Here is a 20,735-nt window from a genome sequence, read left to right on the forward strand (position 1 = left end):
CGGGCAAGAAAATGTTAACCCAAGGCCCAATCAATATTAAAGACAGCCCTGAGAGCTTCCATTATATAACTCCACTTTCAAAGTGAATAGCCTGTTTGACCTTATTCAAACCCCATGTCAACCCCTTTTCCCACATAGATCAGCCTTCTGCTGCTCTGCCTCCACCTTGTAAGCTGACAAAAATGTACAATTATACAGAAGTCCATAATGATAATTGGGTGATGGAAGATTGAAAGCATGATTTCTTCTTTCTGCAGCAATTAATGACATCATTTTTCTGAGATAAAATTCTGAGCATAGCTATGGTCATAGGTATGGTTACTGGACTGGAGCTCAAGAACTGCTTTTAATAAACATAGATATATTTTAATACCCTTCTTTTTTTCTGCAGGTTCCTTTAGATGTATTTTTGCAAGGGTTTCTAAAAAAAAAAAAAAAAAAAAAAAAGAGAATGCTAGGACTAGTGTCATATTATATCACATAAATACTTTAAAATTAAAAAAAAAATAAACATGTAATAAGATATACATCAATATCGCCTGCATTCCAGAACAATCAGTTGGGACTACAATGTACATGCAGCCAATATCAGTACTACATACCACACTAGCCTCCCCCAGCCAATCACCACACACATTTCAGAAGCCAGAAATATTTTTATAGCTAAAAAGACTAAATAAGTTCCAATACCCAATTAACAGAGTTTGTACACTGTGCCAACTACAAAATTCCTTTGCCAAGTAACCATTTAAAATACTGTGAACTTCAATGGCCAGTGATTAATAATAAAAACAGCTGCTAACATAAAAGCCAGGATCAAAGATTGAATGGAAGATCATGAATAGGCCAATAAGAAAAAAAAAAAAAAAAAAGCAGGAGAACTTGCCCAGAGTGAATAATCAGATTTTATTTTTATTTTTTATTTTTTCGTCCATCAAGAGACATTTTAAAATCAGTTTTTACTGCCCCCTACAGGAGGTTGGGATATTGGCAAACAAAAAATGTTGATGCCAGCCCCACTATAACCTTGTCTCTAACCATTATGCCTCAGTTGTTTGCTAATGTACAGCACAAGGAAGTTTGAGAATTCCTGTGTCCCCTCAATGAATAATAAAGAAAATAGAATCTTTGTCCTTACCAGACCATCTTTTCTTGAAGTCCAATGGAGGACACAACTGTCTTGGCTTTTTGTACTGTTTGCTCACAAAACTGGGGCATGATGGTTAGAAGCAGGTTTACACGGGGTCTAACATCAACATTTTTGTTTGTCCTTCAATAGACTTCAAGAAAAAGATTTTACAGCAAGTACAAAAAGCTTATTTTATGCTTCATTTTTACAAAATGAAACATAATTGGTCACTATCAACAAGATCTCCAGTCGTGTTCTTTCTTTTTATAATAAGACGGCATCCAGGGTGCCTGTATATTCTCTGTATTTTCTGTATTCCCCTTAAATAATAGCATTTGAAAATAAACATAGATTCAAAATGCTGGCAAACATATAGGTACCTTGTTACATGCAGAAAAACTGGAGCACTGTAGTTAAACTGGTAGCATTTATGGATAATATTTTAGATTCAACCTTTACATACACATTTAGAACATAACTATCATTCCTCCCATATATTTTTCACTTGTTTTTTCAGTTGTTTCCTTATGAGAGTGTAGGCATTTTAGATCATTGTCAGCTCTGATGCTTCTTATATCAGGTGATGATTATGTTGTCTGTGGTGGAGAACCCATAATGATGGTTAACCTCTTTAAGCCACATTTTTTGGAAAACAAAATGGCCAGTCTGATTTTTTTTATTTTTTTTTTTGTTTTTGGCCTATGGATATCCTTGTTTAGTAATAACTATGGATATGTCACGCAGGCAAGCAGAGAAGCACATAGAAACATAAAAAAGTGACTGCAAGTGTTTTGTTAACTATTTTGTCTGAATATAGATCCCTGTTTGTCCCAGGTACGAATCCACTTACTGTTAGCTAACTCACTACCCCCTTGAACTGGGCACAGTATTTTAAATTAGCTCTAACTAAATATCTGCCAAGAGGACTCAGGACCTCTTTCCTCCTGCTGGTGACCACTCTACTGATGCATCCTAGAAATAATTTCACATTTCCCATTGACTGGCCACATTGTTTGCTCATTTTGCAATCTTTGAAATACGTATTTCAAAATCTGTTTCCTCTGTAGTGCTAGCCAAAACTGTACCTCCAGTGTTGTATTCTGTCAAGGATTTTTTTCCCTAGATGCATTATTTTACATTTAGAAATATTGAACTGCAGTTTCCACTGCTTTGACCAATCTACCAGCAATATCAAATCATGTTCCATGTTACAGACACCTCCAGGGATATCAACCCTGTCATCAGCAAATATACATACTTTACCCATCAAGCCTTTACTTATATCACTTACATATAAATAAATAAATAGAACAGGACCTAGTACAGAGCCTTCTGGTACACTACTAGTAACTAGGGATCGAGCGGTTCGGGTCGACCATCGGTTCGGCCCGAACAATGGGTGTTCGAGGTTTGGCCGAATTTAGAACTTTTTGCCCAAAACCAAAATGCAATGGTTCAGGAAATGGGCTTTAAAAGCCTGTGATTGGACCAGAACCATTAGCAAAAGCTAATACATATAAGTATGTGTGTATATATACCCGTATACACAAGTTCAGATGTTTAGCCTGCCTCCAAAAACCCCAAAAAATGCCTGCAACAACACACCTGGGCGTTTTTTTTTTGGCGCTAGCGTTTTTTTGGGCATTTTTTTGGGTTCTTTGGAGGTAGGCAAAACATCTGAACTTCTGTATACGGGTATATATACACACATACTTATATGTATATACACACCTAGACATATATAGGTGTGATAGTAGCAGAAATATATGCTTGCGCTAATGAAATCATTTACACTAATATAGTTACGCTCCTATAACACCTATATCTGTCTAAGTGTAAAATACATATAAGTATGTGTGTGTACACAAGTTCAGATGTTTTGCCTGCCTCCAAAAACCCCCAAAAAATGCCTGCAACAACACACCTGGGCGTTTTTTTTTTGACGCCAGCGTTTTTTTGGGCATTTTTTTGGGTTCTTTGGAGGCAGCAAAACATCTGAACTTGTGTATAGTGGTATATATACCACTTTACACAAGTTCAGATGTTTTTCCTGACTCCAAAGAACCCCAAAAATGCCCAAAAAAACGCTTGCTACTAAACCGGCAATGTGTGAAAAGAGCGAAGCCATATTACAGATCTATAATTGCACTAATACAAATTATCTTTTTTTTTATGGTTCTGGACATGCTACAGAGCTGAAACTTCACAGGTACACTTTTTAGACCCCCCAGACACTAAATCCAAAGACATTTTTTTTTTTTTAATTTTTTTTTTCCTTTTTTTTAATTTTTTCAATAATTGGCTCTCTATCAAAAATGACAATTTTTAAGAACTTTTTTTGTGTGATTTTGTGTCTGGGGGTCTAAAATGTGTACCTGTGAAGTTTCAGCTCTGTAGCATGTCCAGAACCATAAAAAAAAGATAATTTGTATTAGTGCAATTATAGATCTGTAATATGGCTTCGCTCTTTTCACACCTTGCCGGTTTAGTAGCAGGCGTTTTTTTGGGCATTTTTTTTGGGTTCTTTAGAGGCAGGCAAAACATTTGAACTTGTGTATAGTGGTATATATACCCATATACACAAGTTCAGATGTTTTTCCTGCCTCAAAAAAAAAAAAAAATGCCCAAAAAAACGCCTGCTATTAAACCGGCAATGTGTGAAAAGCGAGAAGCCAACAACCTGTGTTCTAAGTGACAAAATATAAATGATCTTTTTTTATGGTTCTGGACATGCTACAGAGCTGAAACTTCACATGTACACCTTTTAGACCCCCAGATACTAAATCCAAAGTCAAAATCTCTTTTTTTTTTTTTCTCTATCAAAAATGACAATTTTTAAGAACTTTTTTGTGATTAATAGTCCCTGGGGCATGACCCAGAACCCTAGGCACTTTTTAGGAGCATTTATTGGGTTTTAGGGCTTCAAAATTGAGTTTTTTGATTACCGAAGTTCGGGTCCCATTGATTTCAATGGGGTTCTGAAATATGGGCCGAACTTTCGGGAAGTTCGGATGTTCTGGCCGAACCGAACTTTTGAAAAGTTTGATCATCCCTACTAGTAACTAGTCTCCGTTTCAATTGAGCCCCATTTACAACCACAGTATGGTATCTGTCCTTTAGCCAACTGCATATCCACAGAACTTAAGGGTTAAGTCCTACAACTTTTTATTGGATCATTATGTGGAACTGTATAAAATGCCATGCTGAAGGTTAAGATAGGCTGTGTCCACAGCCTCACCCTGGTCCAAAACATTTGTGATTAAGTCAAAAAATTCAGATCAGATTAGTCTGCCATGATCTGTCCTCAGTAAAGCCATGCAGCTTTGGGTCCAGCAAATTGTGTTTTTAAGTAATCAATGGTCCTTCTTTTTCGGAGTGATTGCAATAACTTTACAACACCAGATGTTAAACGTACTGGCCTGTAATTGCCAGCTTCTACCTTGCTACCCTTCTTGTGGATTAGTACAATATTAGTTGTTCTCCAGTCATGGGGAACTTCTCCTATTACAAGGGATTGATTAAAAAGATCTGTTAATGGTCCAATATTATAAATACAATCAGGTCCCATTACGTTATTAGGCTTTAACCAAGCCAGTTCCTCTGCTACCTCCATCTCCAGAAATCCTGAATATGAATCATCATTACTAAAACAAATATGATCCCCCAACTTGTTATTGTTAGTAAAATGAATTTCTAAGAAGACTGAACAGAAGTCATTGTTTAAATGGATTGCTAGATCAAGGTCTCCCTCAATAGTGCTGTGCACATTTTTTTTTTTTTTTTTAGTAATTTCATTGTATTTTTTCCTTCAAAAAATTGATGTACAGTACCTAAAAAAAAGGTTGTGTCTCCTTTTTTAACAAATTTTGTAATTTCCTCTTTCTTTTCTTTGACAGCCCGGATAATGCGTTTGGCCTCCTTTTGTCTATTTTTTATACTTCTCAATCAGTTACACTTTCTGTTTCCCTGAATCTCCTATATTCAATTTTTTTACTATTCTACTTACCTCATTAGTGAACCATATTGTTTTTTTTTTCTCTTACTTTTACTCTTACTAATTTTCCTGTTGTATAATCTAGTTGCATCCAGGATAAAAGACTTTAACATTGTCCACTGATTACTTACTCTTGCCATTTTTACTTCAACCTTTCAATTCATTTTTTAGAAATTACCCCATTACAGCAAAATGTGTCCTTTTGAAACTTAAAATTTCTATTTTTGTATATGATTTTTCAGTTGAAAAAACATTGCTGATCGGCAGAACTCAAATTTTCTCAACATTAGACAATAGTTCCACCTTTGTCCTACTTATAATAGCAGTTTGAGAATGGCAGTTAATTTCAGGCATGTTGAAATCACCCACAATCAAAACCTCTTCCTTCATTGCCATTTGAGTTATCGATTCAGTTAACGCATTATCAGAATCTTCAGTCTGCCCTGGGGGTCTGTATGCTACACCAATTCTAAAGGAAGATCCCTCTATGGTTGAAAGGCAGACCCAAAGGGTTTCAAGTATTTAATTTGTTTTTTTCAACTAATGTTAGCCTATTTTTGACATATATGGCAACTCCACTTCCCCTCTTTTCTACTCTTTTGTTCCTGTATACTGTGTAGCCTGTGAAGTGTGATTCTCAGTCATGTGAATCCTTGAACCATGTCTTTGCATTTGCAACAAGGTCAAAGTTGCCCCTAGACATAAGAGCTGTCAGCTCACAAAACTTGTTGCCTAAACGATCAGTATTAGTGCACATGACATTACAAACACTGCTATCTACTGCTTTATTTTTGGCATCAGAACTTTTAACTGAATGAACCAACCCATCAGCCCAGTTCTTAGCAACACAAACCCTAAATTTTCTTAATCTGCTGGGAACAGAAATGCTCCCCATCAATTATATCTCTGCCCCCATTTTCCAGTTTAAATGCAAGTCCAAATAACTCCCAAATCCCATACTAAAAAGCTCAATGTCCTTGTGTGATATGATAAGATATGTACCCTTATGGTTTATGAACATCTTCTATATCTTTATGTGCCTCTCTGGAGAAAGAAAGATTGCCGCATGTCAGATCATTTGCCCATATTTCACTGATGATCACCCTTTTTTTCCCCAGTTTAAACTAGTTAGAATCCTCTCAGTAAAATACTATGATGAACCTGGTATATGAAGAATAACTGCAATGTTTATTTATTGCACTGTAAGTTTAGAGCCTCTTAGTTCAATAAAATAATAATACTAGTTTTTGTTGTTTGTAAAAAAAAATGTATGTTAATCTTTGGTGTAGGAAGCATATTATCAGCCCTTGGGTTCAAGCAATGTATAATGTCGGCAAAGATTACTTGAAAATTTAGAGCCAGTTAATGATCACTGGTGCCTATAAGTATGACAGGCCTCTTAAAAAAAAAAAATGATGGGAACACAGTAATTATACAATTGTCATTGCCTCATCAATCCTATGTAATGTATTTAGATCCCCTTACCAAGCACTCAGTTCCATCTTCCATTGAAAACAAAAGACAAAGCGATCCCCATCAACATTTTTCTGGCCACCAGCCTCAATGCTGTCACCAGTACCTTTAAATCCCTAGTCAATAAGCAGTGACAAATAAAAAAATATACACTTGTTTGAGCCTTGCTAGACTTTAGGGTCTAAGGCATTCACTTTAATTGTCTTACCCTCAAACCAGCCTGTGACTGTATATATAGATACCTTGTTTGGCTTCTGTTGGCTCTTTGGGTTTTTTCTCAGGCGTTTCTGCAAGAGAAATTGGCAATAAATAAATAACTAAGTCTAATTTATTAATTGTATGTACATAAAATAACAATGACAAACTTAAATTGCTTGCTCTTAACACCACAACCAACTGTAAGTTTCTGCGACTAGCTGCACATTATAATATCATGTCCTCATTAAGAAATGGATTTCAAATGTAGACCAACTTGGTTTAAATAGTAATTAAGAATGTTTAAGAGAATTGACATTGTATTATTGTAAGTAAAGAGAAACAACAGTCAGAAGCAACAATACGGTTTAACCGTTTCCCTGTCAGGTCCGTACGTCCTATGGATCGGACAGCGGGGGGTTTCACACACAATCCTGTGGCTGCAGTCACCGGGATTGTATGTGAAACAGACAGGCACACTCCTGTGATTGTTCACACACAGACCCGGTACCTCCGCTTGCCCATCTGCGAGCCTGGGACCGACATGGCAGGTGTCGGCAGCTGGGGGCAAAGGAGAAGAGCGGACACACATCTGCTTTACTCCCCTTCTTGCAGTAACCTGGAAAGCGATGTCTATGATGTCACTTCCGGATCGGTCTCTCGGTATCCCTGGCTAGCTTTGCCAGGAAGGAATGTTTTGCAATGTGATCTGCATTGCAAAACATTCAGTTGTGTCCATAGGAGACATGCAGAGTCTTTTAGACCCTCCATATCTCATTAAAGAGAACATGTCAACTAAAAAATATCACATAGGGGACTTGTTGTCTTATCTTTTATTTATTTATTCATGTATCTATGCACTTATTTATTGTAATTGATTGAGAATATATGGTACATGCACATAGCACTTTTTGGTTTGTAATATATTATACATTACATTGAGGCAAGTGCTGGTGGCAGCCAGCAGCAACAGAGGCTAAAATATCTCTTCAGTGTATATTGTCTACAGTTACCAGAGTCACTGTTGGTTACTGCATGGTACCAATCTACATTCATTTATAACTAAAGGCAATTTTAAGTTTTCACTGCTGTCTGTGTCCCCGTTAGGGAGATTTACTCTCCCTAATGGTGCCAATCACCAATGTCCCTGGGAATCAAAGTGAGGATAAACATAGAATTTTAAGTTGCCACCAGAACAACCCACTGGTAATTCTTATTCCTGTGACAACTGTCTAAGATTTCATTCACTTTGGATTGAGATTTGCTCACTTCCTGTTGAGTATGCAAGGCATGAAGTAAAGGAAAAACTCTCTTTTGAGAGAAGAATAGCCAATATATCCCTTCCCTACTGTAGCCAAAAATAAATAAAGTTTTGTCTTTAATGTACTTTAAATATGCGTTTACTAGCAAAACAATAATGTGTAAATACTATTGCATGTATGTAGGCTTTAGAACTTGTATATATGCTGTAAAAATATTTAGAGAGAGAATGAAGTCATTAAGTGTTTTTTTTCTTTTTTTTTTTTCACAACTTACAAGTGTAATAATAATGAGTGATTATGTTTTTGGGTTTTTTTTCTGCAGACACCTTTTCTATTTTCTTCTCTGGTGTCTCTGCTTAGATATAATTTACCACTTATCACGCTCAGATTATTACCACACCTTTATGATGTACAAATGCTTTAAATGATGTACAGTACCTTTTTGAGATTCCATAGATATATTTTCTGATTTCTTCTCTGGTGTTTCTGAATAGTAACAAAAGATGTAATAGTTGAAAATATAATTATGGATTTACACGATTCTCTTAATAACTACCTTTACCTTCACAACCTACTGATTTACCTTTTTTGGGTTCCACAGATACCTTTTCTAGTTTCTTTTCTTGTGCTTCTGCAGAGAAAAATAAGGTGTAATAGTTGAAAATAAGTTTCTGTGTCACCGACACTGACAACAATGCAAAATGCAATAATATTGATTACCTTTTTTGGGTTCTGCGGGTACTATTTCCTGTTTCTTCTCTGGAGTCTCTATATGGTATTATAAGATATAATAGTTCAAAATATCTTTCTGCCTTCATGCCACTCCCATTACAACCACCTTCACCTCCGCCTTCACAAATTACCAGTACTATGAGGGATTTACCTTCTTTGGGTTCCACAGAAACCTTTTCTAGTTTCTTCTCTGGTGTCTCTATAGAGTAAAATAAGCTGTAGTAGCTCAAAATATCTTTTTTTGTTTACCTTTCTCACGTAATATCTACCTTTACACATTAACAAGGCAATATGAATTGTGATTACGGTACCTTTTTTGGGTTCTACAGGCACTTTCTCTAACTTCTTCTCTGGTGTTTCTGTATAGTAAATTAAAATGTATTAGTTCACAATATATTTCTGTTTTTACTACACTCACATTATTTCTACCTTTTCAAACCAACAATACAATACTGATTAGTATCTTTTTGGGTTCTGCAGGTACTATTTCCTGTTTCTTCTCTAGATTCTCTATATGGTAATATAAGATGTAATCGTTCACAATATCTTTCTACCTTTACTCCACTCACATTACAACCGCCTTCACAACTTACTAGTATTTACAGGGATTTACCTTTCTTGGGTTCCACAGAAACCTTTTCTATTTTCTTCTCTGGTGTCTCTATAAAGTAAAATAAGGTGTAATTATTCAAAACATCTGTCCATGTTTACCTTGCTCACATGTTATCTACCTTTTCACATTAACAAGGCATAAAATTTCAAAAGTATACAAAATCTTTCTATTTTTACTCCACTCACATTAAAACCACATTCACCTCTTCCTTTACAACTTACTAGTACTATGAGGGATTTACCTTTTTTGGGTTCCACAGACACCTTTTCTAGTTTCTTCTCCGGTGTCTCTATAGAGTAAAATAAGGGGTAGTAGTTCAAAATTTCTATCTTCGTTTACCTTGCTCCCGTTATATCTACCTTTTCACATTAACAGGGCAATACTAATTAGTGATTACCTTTTTTGGGTTCTACAGCTACTTTCTCTAACTTCTTTGGTATTTCTGTATAGTGAAATAAAGTTTAATAGTTCACAATAAATTTATGTTTTTACTCCAGTCACATTACATCTACCTTTTCAAATTAACAATGCAATACTGATTAGCATTTACCTTTTTTGGGTTCTGCAGGTACTATTTCCTGTTTCTTCTCTGGAGTCTCTATATGGTAATATAAGATGTGATAGTTCAAAATATCTTTCTACCTTTACTCCACTCACATTACAACCACCTTCACCTCCGCCTTCACAACTTACTAGTATTTAGAAGGGATTTACCTTTTTTGGGTTCCACAGAAACCTTTTCTAGTTTCTTCTCTGGCGTCTCTATAGAGTACAATAAGGTGTAGTAGTTCAAAATATCTTTCTATGTTTGCCTTGCTCACATTATATCTACCTTTTCAAATTAACAAGGCGTTACTTATTAGTGATTACCTTTTTTGGGTTCTAAAGGCACTTTCTCTAATTTCTTCTCTGGTGTCTCTGTTTAGTAAAATATAGTTTAATAGTTTACAAAATATTTCTGTTTTCAATCCACTCACACAACAGCCACCTTCACCTCCGCCTTCACAACTTACTAGTATTTAGAAGGGATTTACCTTTTTTGGGGTCCACAGAAACCTTTTCTAGTTTCTTCTCTGGCGTCTCTATAGAGTAAAATAAGGTGTATTAGTTCAAAATATCTTTCTATGTTTGCCTTGCTCACATTATATCTACCTTTTCACATTAACAAGGCACTACTGATTAGTGATTACCTTTTTTGGGTTCTACAGGCACTTTCTCTAATTTCTTCTCTGGTGTCTCTTTATTGTAAAAAATAGTTTAATAGTTTACAAAATCTTTCTATTTTTACTCCACTCACATTAAAACCACATTCATCTCTCCCTTCACAACTTACTAGTACTATGAGGGCTTTACCTTTTGTGGGTTCCACAGAAACCTTTTCTAGTTTCTTCTCTGGTGTCTCTATAGAGTAAAATAAGGTGAAGTAGTTCAAAATATCTTTATTTGTTTACTTTGCTCACATTATATCTACCTTTTCACATTAACAAGGCAGTACTAATTTGTGATTACCTTTTTTGGGTTCTACAGGCACTTTCTCTAACTTCTTCTCCGGTGTTTCTATATAGTAAAATAAAGTTTATTAATTCACAATATATTTCTGTTTTTACTTCACTCACATTATATCTTCCTAATCAAATTAACAATGCAATACTGATTAGTGATTACCTTTTTTGGGTTCTGCAGGTACTATTTCCTGTTTCTTCTCTAGAGTCTCTATATGGTAATATAAGATATAATAGTTCACAATATCTTTCTACCTTTACTCCACTCACATTACAGCCACCTTCACATCCGCATTCACAACTTACTAGTATTATGAGGGATTTACCTTTTTTGGGTTCCACAGAAACCTTTTCTAGTTTCTTCTCTGGTGTCTCTATAGAGTAACATAAGGTGCAGTAGTTCAAAATATCTTTCTATGTTTCCCTTGCTCACATTATGTCTACCTTTTTTAAATTAGCAAGGCAATACTGATTAGTGATTACCTTTTTTGGGTTCTAAAGGCACTTTCTCTAATTTCTTCTCTGGTGTCTCTGTTTAGTAAAATAAAGTTTAATAGTTTATAAAATGTCTCTGTTTTTACTCCACTCACATTACAACCACATTCTATGTTATATCTACCTGTTCATGTTAACAAGGCAATACTGATTAATGATTACCTTTTTTGGGTTCTACAGGCACTTTCTCTAATTTCTTCTCTGGTGTCTCTGTATAGTAAAATAAAGTTTAATAGTTGATAATATCTTTCTGTTTTTACTCCTCTCACATTACACCCACATTCACCTCCATCTTCACAACTTACTGGTACTATGAGGGATTTACCTTTTTTGGGTTCCACAGAAACCTTTTCTAGTTTTTTCTCTGGTGTCTCTATAGAGTAAAATAAGGTGTAGAAGTTCAAAATATCTTTCTACGTTTGCCTTGCTCACATTATGTCTACCTTTTTTAAATTAGCAAGGCAATACTGATTAGTGATTACCTTTTTTGGGTTCTACAGGCACTTTCTCTAATTTCTTCCCTGGTGTCTCTGTTTAGTAAAATAAGATTTAATAGTTTACAAAATGTCTCTGTTTTTACTCCACTCACATTACAACCACATTCACCTCCACCTTCACAACTTACTAGTACTATAAGGGTTTTACCTTTTTTGGGTTCCACAGAAACCTTTTCTTGTTTTTTCTCCGGTGTCTCTATATAGTAAAATAAGGTGTAGTAGTTAAAAATATCTTTCTATGTTTGCCTTGCTCACATTATATCTACCTTTTCAAATTAACAAGGTGTTATTTATTAGTGATTACCTTTTTTGGGTTCTACAGACACTTTCTCTAATTTATTCTCTGGTGTCTCTGTTTAGTAAAATTAAATATAATAGTTTAAAAAATATTTCTGTTTTTAATCCACTCACACAACAACCACATTCACCTCCACCTTCACAACTTACTAGTACTATGAGGGATTTACCTTTTCTGGCTTCCACGGAAACCTTTTCTAGTTTCTTCTCTGGTGTCTCTATAGAGTAAAATAAGGTGTAGTAGTTCACTATATCTTTCTTTGTTTACCTTGCTCACATTATATCTACCTTTCACATTAACAAGGCAATACTGATTCATGATTACCTTTTTTGGGTTCTACAGGCACTTTCTCTAACATCTTCTCTGGAGTCTCTTAGTTTAATTAAGTTTAATAGTTCACAATATCTTTCTGTTTTTACTCCACTTACATTAAATCTACCTTCATGACTTCCAAGTAGTATAAATGGTTTACCTTGCTCACAATATGACAACCTTTACCCATTGACTAAATTTGACTACATTTTTTAGGTTCAGCAGATACCTTTATAATGTTTTCTCTGGTCTCTCTGCATAGTAAAATAAGGTGTAATAGTTCACAATATATTGCTACCTTTAACCTCACTCACAAAATAATTCCCTTCATGAAGTGATATACCTTTTTTGGTTTCCATGGATTTCTCATCCCGTTTTTTCTCTGGTGTGTCTGTATAGTAAATAAGATGGAATAGTTAAAAATGTATTTCTGCATTTACCTCACTCACATAATAACAACTTTCACGATTTACAAATACTATCAATAATATACCTTTTTTGGGTTCCACAGATACCTTTTTAAGTTTCTTCTCTGGTGTCTCTGTACAGTAAGTAATGGGGAAAAGTTCAAAATATATTTATCCACATACCTAACTCACATCATAGCCACCTTCATGACTATGAATAGTTACCTTTTTTGGGTTCTGCAGATACCTTTTCTAGTTTCTTCTCTGGTGTCTCTAAATAGTAAAATCAGGTATAATAGTTCAAAATAGTTGTCTGTGTCTACCTTGCTCGTGTTTTACTAACTCTTGCACATTATGAATGCAATACAAATTAGTAAATATGTTTTTTAGGTTTAACAGGTACTTTTTCTAGTTTCTTTTCTGGTGCCTCTATATATAAAATAAGGTGCAATAGTTCAAAATATCATACTGTTTTTACTGCCATCACATTATAACTACCTTTCCAAAATACAAGTACTGCAAGTTTTTTTTTTTTGGGGGGGGGGGGATTCTACAGATACCTTTTCTAGTTTATTTTCTGTGTTTATTCACAAATACAGGTAATTACTTTTATACCTTACAAATGCAATACTGATCAGTGATTACCTTTTTTGAGTTCTGCAAAAACTTTTTCCAGTTTATTTTACTGGTGTCTCTGCATAGTAAAATAATGTGTAATAGCTCAAAATATCTTTCTGCGTTTACCTCACTCGCATTATAGCTACCTTCATCTTCATGACTTTCAAGTACTATGAATGATTTACCTTTTTGGGATTCTGCAGATAACTTTTCCAGTTTTTTCTCTGGTGTCTTTGTATAGTAAAATAACGTAAACTAGTTCAATTATCCTGCGATCACTCCACTCACATTATAACCAGCTTCATTTTTTGACATAAAAGTACTATGAATGAATTACCTTTTTTGAATTTCACAGATACCTTTTCTAGTTTCTTTTCAGATATCTTTGAATAGTCAACTTAGATGTAATAGTTCAAAATCCCTTTCTGCATATACCACACTTATATTATAATAGTTAGAGAAAGTCAGTGAGGTACCTCACTAAATGTGCCACATCCCTAATAGATAAATTATGAGCAAAATTCCCCTTGGGGTGGGACTTTGAAGGCACTAAGTACTAAATAATATGAAAAAATCAGTTTTATTCAAATTAGCATAAAAACGCAAATGCTATATGGACATGGTTGTACATGGAATTCTACACCAATATTAACCAATATTAACTACACCAATAATAATATTACACCAATATAATAGGTGAAAAAGGATTGGTGTCCTCCAGCCGATGCATTTCTGGGCTTTCAAAGCTTCTTCTTCAGGGCTGTGGTTGGCATCAACCTTATAAATTCCATTGGTGTATACAGCATTGCCATGTCAGCATTTAAAAACAAGATCTCAGGAGAGCTGCTTCTTCGCCTAAGGATATGATTAGCACCCAAGGCTGTAAGGTAGGTATGGTTAGTAAGCAATACTTAGCCCGACCAGTGTGATAATTGGCTACTGAGGCCTGACAGACAGGTTCTAGTATCAGTGAGCATATAATGTGACCTGTTTCTCCTGAGGTTTGAATATGTTAGAAGATGTTTTGAACATTTTCAAACCTCAGGAGAAACAGGTCATATTATATGCTCACTGATACCAGAACCTGTGGAGGACAGAGGACGTCAATCCAGTTTCGCCTATTAATATTGGTGTAATATGTATATGTTTTCCATGTACAACCATGTCCATATAGCAATGGCACTGATATTATACAAAGCTTTACAGTTTACAAATGCAGTACTGATGCATGATTACCTTTCTTGGGTTCTACAGATACTTTTTCAAGTTTCTTCTCTGGAGTCTCTGTAAAGTAAAATAAGGTTTAATAGTTCAAAATATCTTGCTGCATTTACCTCCTTTACATTATACCCACCTTTGCAATCTACAAGTGTGATACTAATGAGTGATTACCCTTTTTTGGTTCCACAGATATCTTTTTCAGTTCCTTCTCTGGTGTTTCTCCATAGTAAACAGATATAATAGTTCAAAATAGTTTCCTATGTTTACCTTGCTCTCAATTCAAAAACTCTTACACATTACCAATGCAATACTAATTATTGATTACCTTTTTTGGATTCTGCAGGTACTTTTTCCAGTATCTTCTCTGGTGTCTCTATATAGTAAAATAAGGTGCAGTACTTTAAAACATCTTTCTGCGTTTACTCCATCACAATATAACCACTTTTCATAACTCAAAAATTATTTATTTACATTTTTTGGATTCTACAAATGTTCAAGCTTTTTTTCTTTGTTTACTCACAAAAAATTACTGTTATACCTTACAAATGCAATACTGATGAATGATTTACCTCTTTTAGTTTTCAGAGATACCTGCTCTGGTTTCTTCTCTGGTGTCTCTGCATAGTAAAATAAGTTCAAAATATGTTTTTGTGTTTACTCCACTCACTTTAAAACCACCTTAACAACTTACATGAAACTATGAGTAAGGTACCTTTTTTGGGTTCCACAGACACCTTTTTGTTTTTTCTCTATGCTTACCCAAAAACAATTTCCTTTATAATATACATGTGCAATACTGGTAAGTGATTACCTTTTTTTGGTTCTGCAGAAGCTTTTTCCAATTTCTTCTCTGGGGTCTCTGCATAGTAAAATAAGGTGTAATAGTTCAAAATATTTTAATTGACCCCATCCACATTATAACCACCTTCATGACTTACAAATACTGATGAGTGGTTTTACCTTTTCTGGGTTCTACAGATACTTTTTCTGGTTTCTACTCTTTTGTCTCTGTATTGTAAAATAATGATTAACAGCTCAAAATAATTTCTGTGCTAACCTCCCCTACATAATAACTAGAGTTGGGTGAATGGTTTGGGCCGAGCAAAAGTTCAGCCCGAACATCGCCTGTTCACCCATTTGGTGAACACCCAAATTTGCAGGGCCTTCAGCAGGTGTTTGCCCCACTAAATGTCCCGCAATGTACTTCACGCTGCACAGTTCATTCTAAGCCCTGATTGGGCAAAGCTTTGTTGAAATCAGGGTGCAGCGAATAGCTGGTTGTTAAGGAGCGAGGCCAGGAAGATGGTTGTGGTGTCCTTAACAACCAGGCAGATCCCCCCTCACCCCAAAGCACCCCCTATGTTAAGGACATGTGACCTGGTATTGTTCAGGAGGGAGGGGTGGTTTCTCGTCTGGTATGGATTTTAGGGGGGGCCCACAATGTTTTTTTTATTTTGGCATGGGGTTCCCCTTAAAATCCATACCACACCTAGAGGGCCTGGTATGGATTGGGGGGACCCCTACGCCATTTTTTAAAAAACATTTTTGTATTGTCAGCAATTTAAATGTCATTTTATTCATTTTTTTCTTTAAAAATGTATATTTTGTTACAGCAGGTTCCACAGTACAGATGCGCCACTTTACAGGCAGAATAAAGCGGACCGCCCAGGCGCTATATTTAAAGGATTGTTTCATTTTTTTGTTTCACTTTAAGCATAAATAAAATGACTGCTCCTTAAAAAACGTTGAGAAAAAATGTTTGCATTGATACATGTCCTCCAGAGCAGTACCCAAACCCCCATACCCTTTTTATGGGCAATAAATTGGCATATAAGCCTATAAAATTGAGACTTGAATTTTTTCAAGTTCAGGTACCATAGACTTTAATAGTGTTAACTATTCGGATCAGAAATCTTTCTCTGTTTGGAAGTTCTGGTGTGAACCGAACAGGGGGGTGTTTATAACCACCTTCACAACTTACAACTGCAAACCTAATGAGGGATTTACCTTTTTTGGTTTCCACTGATACCTTTTCTAGTTTCCTCTCTTGTGTCTCTGCATAGTAAAGGATCGTATATTATTTCAACATACCTTTCTGTGTTACCTCATTTACATTATAACCACTTTCGTGATTTATAAATACTATTAGTGATTTACCTTTTTTGGGTTCCACAGATACCTTTTCAACTATCTTCTCTGGTGTATCTGCATAGTAAAATAAGGTATATTAGTTCAAAATATCTTTCTGCATTTACTTCACCCACATTACTGCCACCTTCATGACTTTCAAGTACTATGAATGAGTTATCTTTTTTGGGTTCCACAGACACCTTTTGTAATTTCTTCTCTGGTGTATTTGAATAGTCAAATAAGATGTAATAGTTCAAAGCTACTTTCTGTGTTTGGCCCACTCATATTATACCCACCTTTACATTTTACAAATGCAATACTGATGAGTGATTACCTTTTTTGGGTTCCGCAGATACTTTTTCAGGTTTCTTCTCTGGAGTCTCTGCATTGTAAAAAAATTGTGATATATAAGTGCAGCTCTTCAACAACTTGTGCGTAATATAATAAATGGATAGCAAATAATCAGTTCAAACAAACATAACAGGTAACATGAAAGGTCATTGCATTAACAGCAAAAATCCTTTGGTGAGCCAAACACATAAAGTACAAATCTTCAGTGAGACAAGAGATTCCGTGATAACACCACATGTCCTCCACCAAGAATTACTCTGTGGTTTACAAGAGTGCAGTGCACGTGGTCCTCATGAGAGAAGTCAAAAACAGTGCTTGTTATGCTGAATTTTCCCACAGTTTCAGTTTTATAGTGTATCCCATACTGTGTGCTGGGGCTGCTATATTTACATTTCTTTTCCTTTTTTCACAGTGCGTTTTGGATTTTTTATAGCACAAAAATGTATATTAGTTGCATTTGCCGTACTTGTAATATAACAATCTTTACACTTAACAAATGCAATACTTTGAGTTATTTACATTTGTTGGGTTCGACAGATACGTTTTCTAGTTTCTTTTCTATGTTTACTCACACATAATTACTTTTATAAATTACTTTTATACATTACAAATGAAATACTGATTAGTGATTAAGTTTTTTGGGTTCTGCAAAAACTTTTTACAGTAGAAAAATGATGTATACTAGTTTAAATATCTTTCTGTGTTTACCCCAATCCAATTATAACCAACTTCATTTACATGACTTACAAGTACAATGTATGTTTTACCTTTTTTGGGTTCCACAGACACCTTTTCTAATTTCTTTTCCTGCATCTCTGAATAATCAAATAAAATGTATTAGTTCAAAACATCTCTCTGTGTTTACCCCACTCATATTATAACCACCTTTACATTTTACAAATGCAATATTGATGAATTAAATACCTTTTTTGGGTTCCACAGATACCTTTTCTAATTTTCTCTCTGGTATCAAATGACATTTAATAGTTTAATATATCTTTCTACATTTGCCACACTTATAGTTTTACAAATTCAAAACTGATGAGTGATTACCTTTCTTGTGTTCTGCGGATACTTTTTCAGGTATCTTCTCTGGAGTCTCTGTATAATAAAATAAGGATTAATAGTTCAAAATATCTTGCTACACCTACCTCTTTTTCATTATAGCCACCTTTGCAATTTTCAGTTGCAATATTCATGAGTGATTACCTTTTTTGGTTTCCACAGATATCCTTTCTGGCTTCTTCTCTTTATCTGCAGAGTAAAATAATGTATAATAACTACAAATATCTTTCTGCGCTTACCTCGCTCACATTATAGCCACCTTCCCCTTCCCGACTTTCAAATAATATGAATTATTTACCTTTTTGGGGTTCTGCAGATACCTTTTCCAGTTTTTTCTCTGGCATCTCTATATAGTAAAATAATGTTTACTAAATTAAATATCTTTTTTTTTCTAAGTTTACCCTACTCACATTATTACCAACTTAATTTTCATGACTTACAAGTACTAAGAATAATTTACCTTTTCGAGGTTCCACAGATAATTTTCTCTCTGGTATATCTGAATAGTCAAATAAGATACAATAGTTCTAAATTCGTTTTTTGCATTTGCTACACTTATTACAACTTTTACAGTTTACAAATGCAGTACTGATAAATGATTACCTGTCTTGGGTTCTGCAGATACTTTTTCAGGTTTTTTCTCTGGAGTCTCTGTATAGTAAAATAATGATTAATAGTTAAAAATATCTTGCTTCATTTACCTCCTTTACGTTATACCCACCTTTGTAATTTACATGTCTGATACCTATGAGTAATTACCTTTTTTGGTTTCCACAGATGTCTTTTCTGGTTTCTTCTCTAGTGTCTCTGCATAGTAAAATAATGTATATTAGATCAAAATATCATTCTGCCTTTACCTCACTCCCATTATAGCCACCTTCATCTATATGACTTTCTAGTACTATGAATAATTTTTTTGGGTTCTGCAGGTACCTTTTCCAGTTTTTTCTCAGGTATCTCTGTATAGTAAAATAATATACACTAGTTCAAATATTTTTAATTTCAGTACTTTTTTTTATTACATTTTAGAGAATAAGTGAACCTGCAACTGCAAGTAGGACAAGGAAGAAAAAAAAACAACAAAGAAGCTAGCCTCCCTGGGCATTATGGTATCCATTCATATATTTTATACAGTATATGAATGCAAATGGTACTGAGGAAAAAAGGAAAGTAAAAAAAATATATAATGGAAGAAGAGGTTTTTAATCACATACTGCTACACAGAGGTGTGCATCAATAGGTTATTTGTAATTCCAGAGTAGCCATGGTTGCCAAGCTTTCTCAAATGTTACCAGTGAGTCTGTTCTAAGAGCAAGCAAACTTTCAAAGGCATAATGTGCCTGAATAGTGGCTATGACTTCCTATAGATTGGGAGCAAGCCCCTTTATTCCAATGTCTCATAATGGTAAATTTAGTGGCAATCAAGATACTAGAGACTATCATCCGGAAGACAATGAGGAACTCATCTATCCCTAGATTTAAAAAAAGCCAAAGCTGGCTCTGGGCTTGTAAGGATCCCAGAAACACTAGAAACGAGCTGGAACACACTCCGCCAGAAGCTATGCCGATTTTTCCCAGTCCAGAGTATATGAAATAAATTACCAACTTGGCCACAACCTTGTCAGCACAGAGAGGATCCAGAAGAAGAAAACTGGGCTATGTGGTACGAAGTGAGGTACCACCAGGTTACAATTTTCTGTGCAAGATACCAGTGGTTAACATAATGGGAAATTACATATGAGTAATGATGAGTGGAGATTCATTGGGATACTGTGTATGTATTTTGCAAGTCATTCTCCAAGGTAAGGATGGGGGAGGTTTTAGTAAGCGTTAACTTACTCTGCAAAATATTATAAAAGTGTGAGATACTTTTAAGGGGATGAGGGTTTTGCTCATAAAATTGCCACATTTTGAGGGGGAACTGAATCTGGGGAGGGGGGGGGGTCAAAATAAAATGCTTTATACTAATCAACTTGAAGAGATCAGCTTAAGAGAGTCCATATTCCTCCCACAGATCCTCTATGCCAGTAATGATGAACCTTGGCACCCCAAATGTTTTAGAACTACATTTCTCATGATGCTGAAGCAATCTGGTGTGAAGTTAAGCATCATGGGAAATGTAATTCATAAACATCTGGGGTATCCATCTGGGGTACCAAGGTTTGCCATCACTGCTCTATGCCCTTGAGATTGTTCCCTATATAAAGATATTCCGTCAAACATAGGTTATAATGGCTCCAATTTGTAGGTTTCAGGTAGGGTAGCAAAGTACTAAAGACCTCTATAGGTAAATTATTACACACACCTTGTTGAAGAGATGGGTTGTAATTAGTTCAAATATCTTTCTGCGTTCACCCGACTCACATTTTAACCAGCTTAATTTTTACGACTCAGAAGTACTATGAATGACTTACCTTTTTGGGGTTCTGCAGATACTTTTT

General features: G+C 35.1%; 1 protein-coding gene across 1 annotated transcript in view; it reads right to left on the reverse strand.

The window, feature by feature from the left end:
• Positions 1-20,735, reverse strand: part of LOC309550556 (uncharacterized protein) — a 263,513-nt gene that overhangs the window by 186,950 nt on the left and 55,828 nt on the right. Inside the window, exons 29-51 of the mRNA XM_082250908.1 lie at positions 17,213-17,260; positions 16,906-16,953; positions 16,756-16,803; positions 13,135-13,182; positions 12,360-12,407; positions 11,721-11,768; positions 11,558-11,605; positions 11,227-11,274; positions 11,064-11,111; positions 10,908-10,955; positions 10,752-10,799; positions 10,589-10,636; positions 10,433-10,480; positions 10,269-10,316; positions 10,113-10,160; positions 9,949-9,996; positions 9,097-9,144; positions 8,937-8,984; positions 8,774-8,821; positions 8,637-8,684; positions 8,492-8,539; positions 6,839-6,883; positions 374-421 (exon numbers count right to left, since the gene is read on the reverse strand). Of these exons, the coding sequence (XP_082107034.1) occupies positions 374-421; positions 6,839-6,883; positions 8,492-8,539; positions 8,637-8,684; positions 8,774-8,821; positions 8,937-8,984; positions 9,097-9,144; positions 9,949-9,996; positions 10,113-10,160; positions 10,269-10,316; positions 10,433-10,480; positions 10,589-10,636; positions 10,752-10,799; positions 10,908-10,955; positions 11,064-11,111; positions 11,227-11,274; positions 11,558-11,605; positions 11,721-11,768; positions 12,360-12,407; positions 13,135-13,182; positions 16,756-16,803; positions 16,906-16,953; positions 17,213-17,260 (1,101 nt within the window). The remainder of the gene's footprint in view (positions 1-373; positions 422-6,838; positions 6,884-8,491; positions 8,540-8,636; positions 8,685-8,773; positions 8,822-8,936; positions 8,985-9,096; positions 9,145-9,948; positions 9,997-10,112; positions 10,161-10,268; positions 10,317-10,432; positions 10,481-10,588; positions 10,637-10,751; positions 10,800-10,907; positions 10,956-11,063; positions 11,112-11,226; positions 11,275-11,557; positions 11,606-11,720; positions 11,769-12,359; positions 12,408-13,134; positions 13,183-16,755; positions 16,804-16,905; positions 16,954-17,212; positions 17,261-20,735) is intronic.

The sequence above is a fragment of the Pelophylax lessonae genome (genome assembly GCF_965119305.1).
Source record: "Pelophylax lessonae genome assembly, chromosome: 3".
In the NCBI taxonomy this organism is placed as follows: domain Eukaryota; kingdom Metazoa; phylum Chordata; class Amphibia; order Anura; family Ranidae; genus Pelophylax; species Pelophylax lessonae.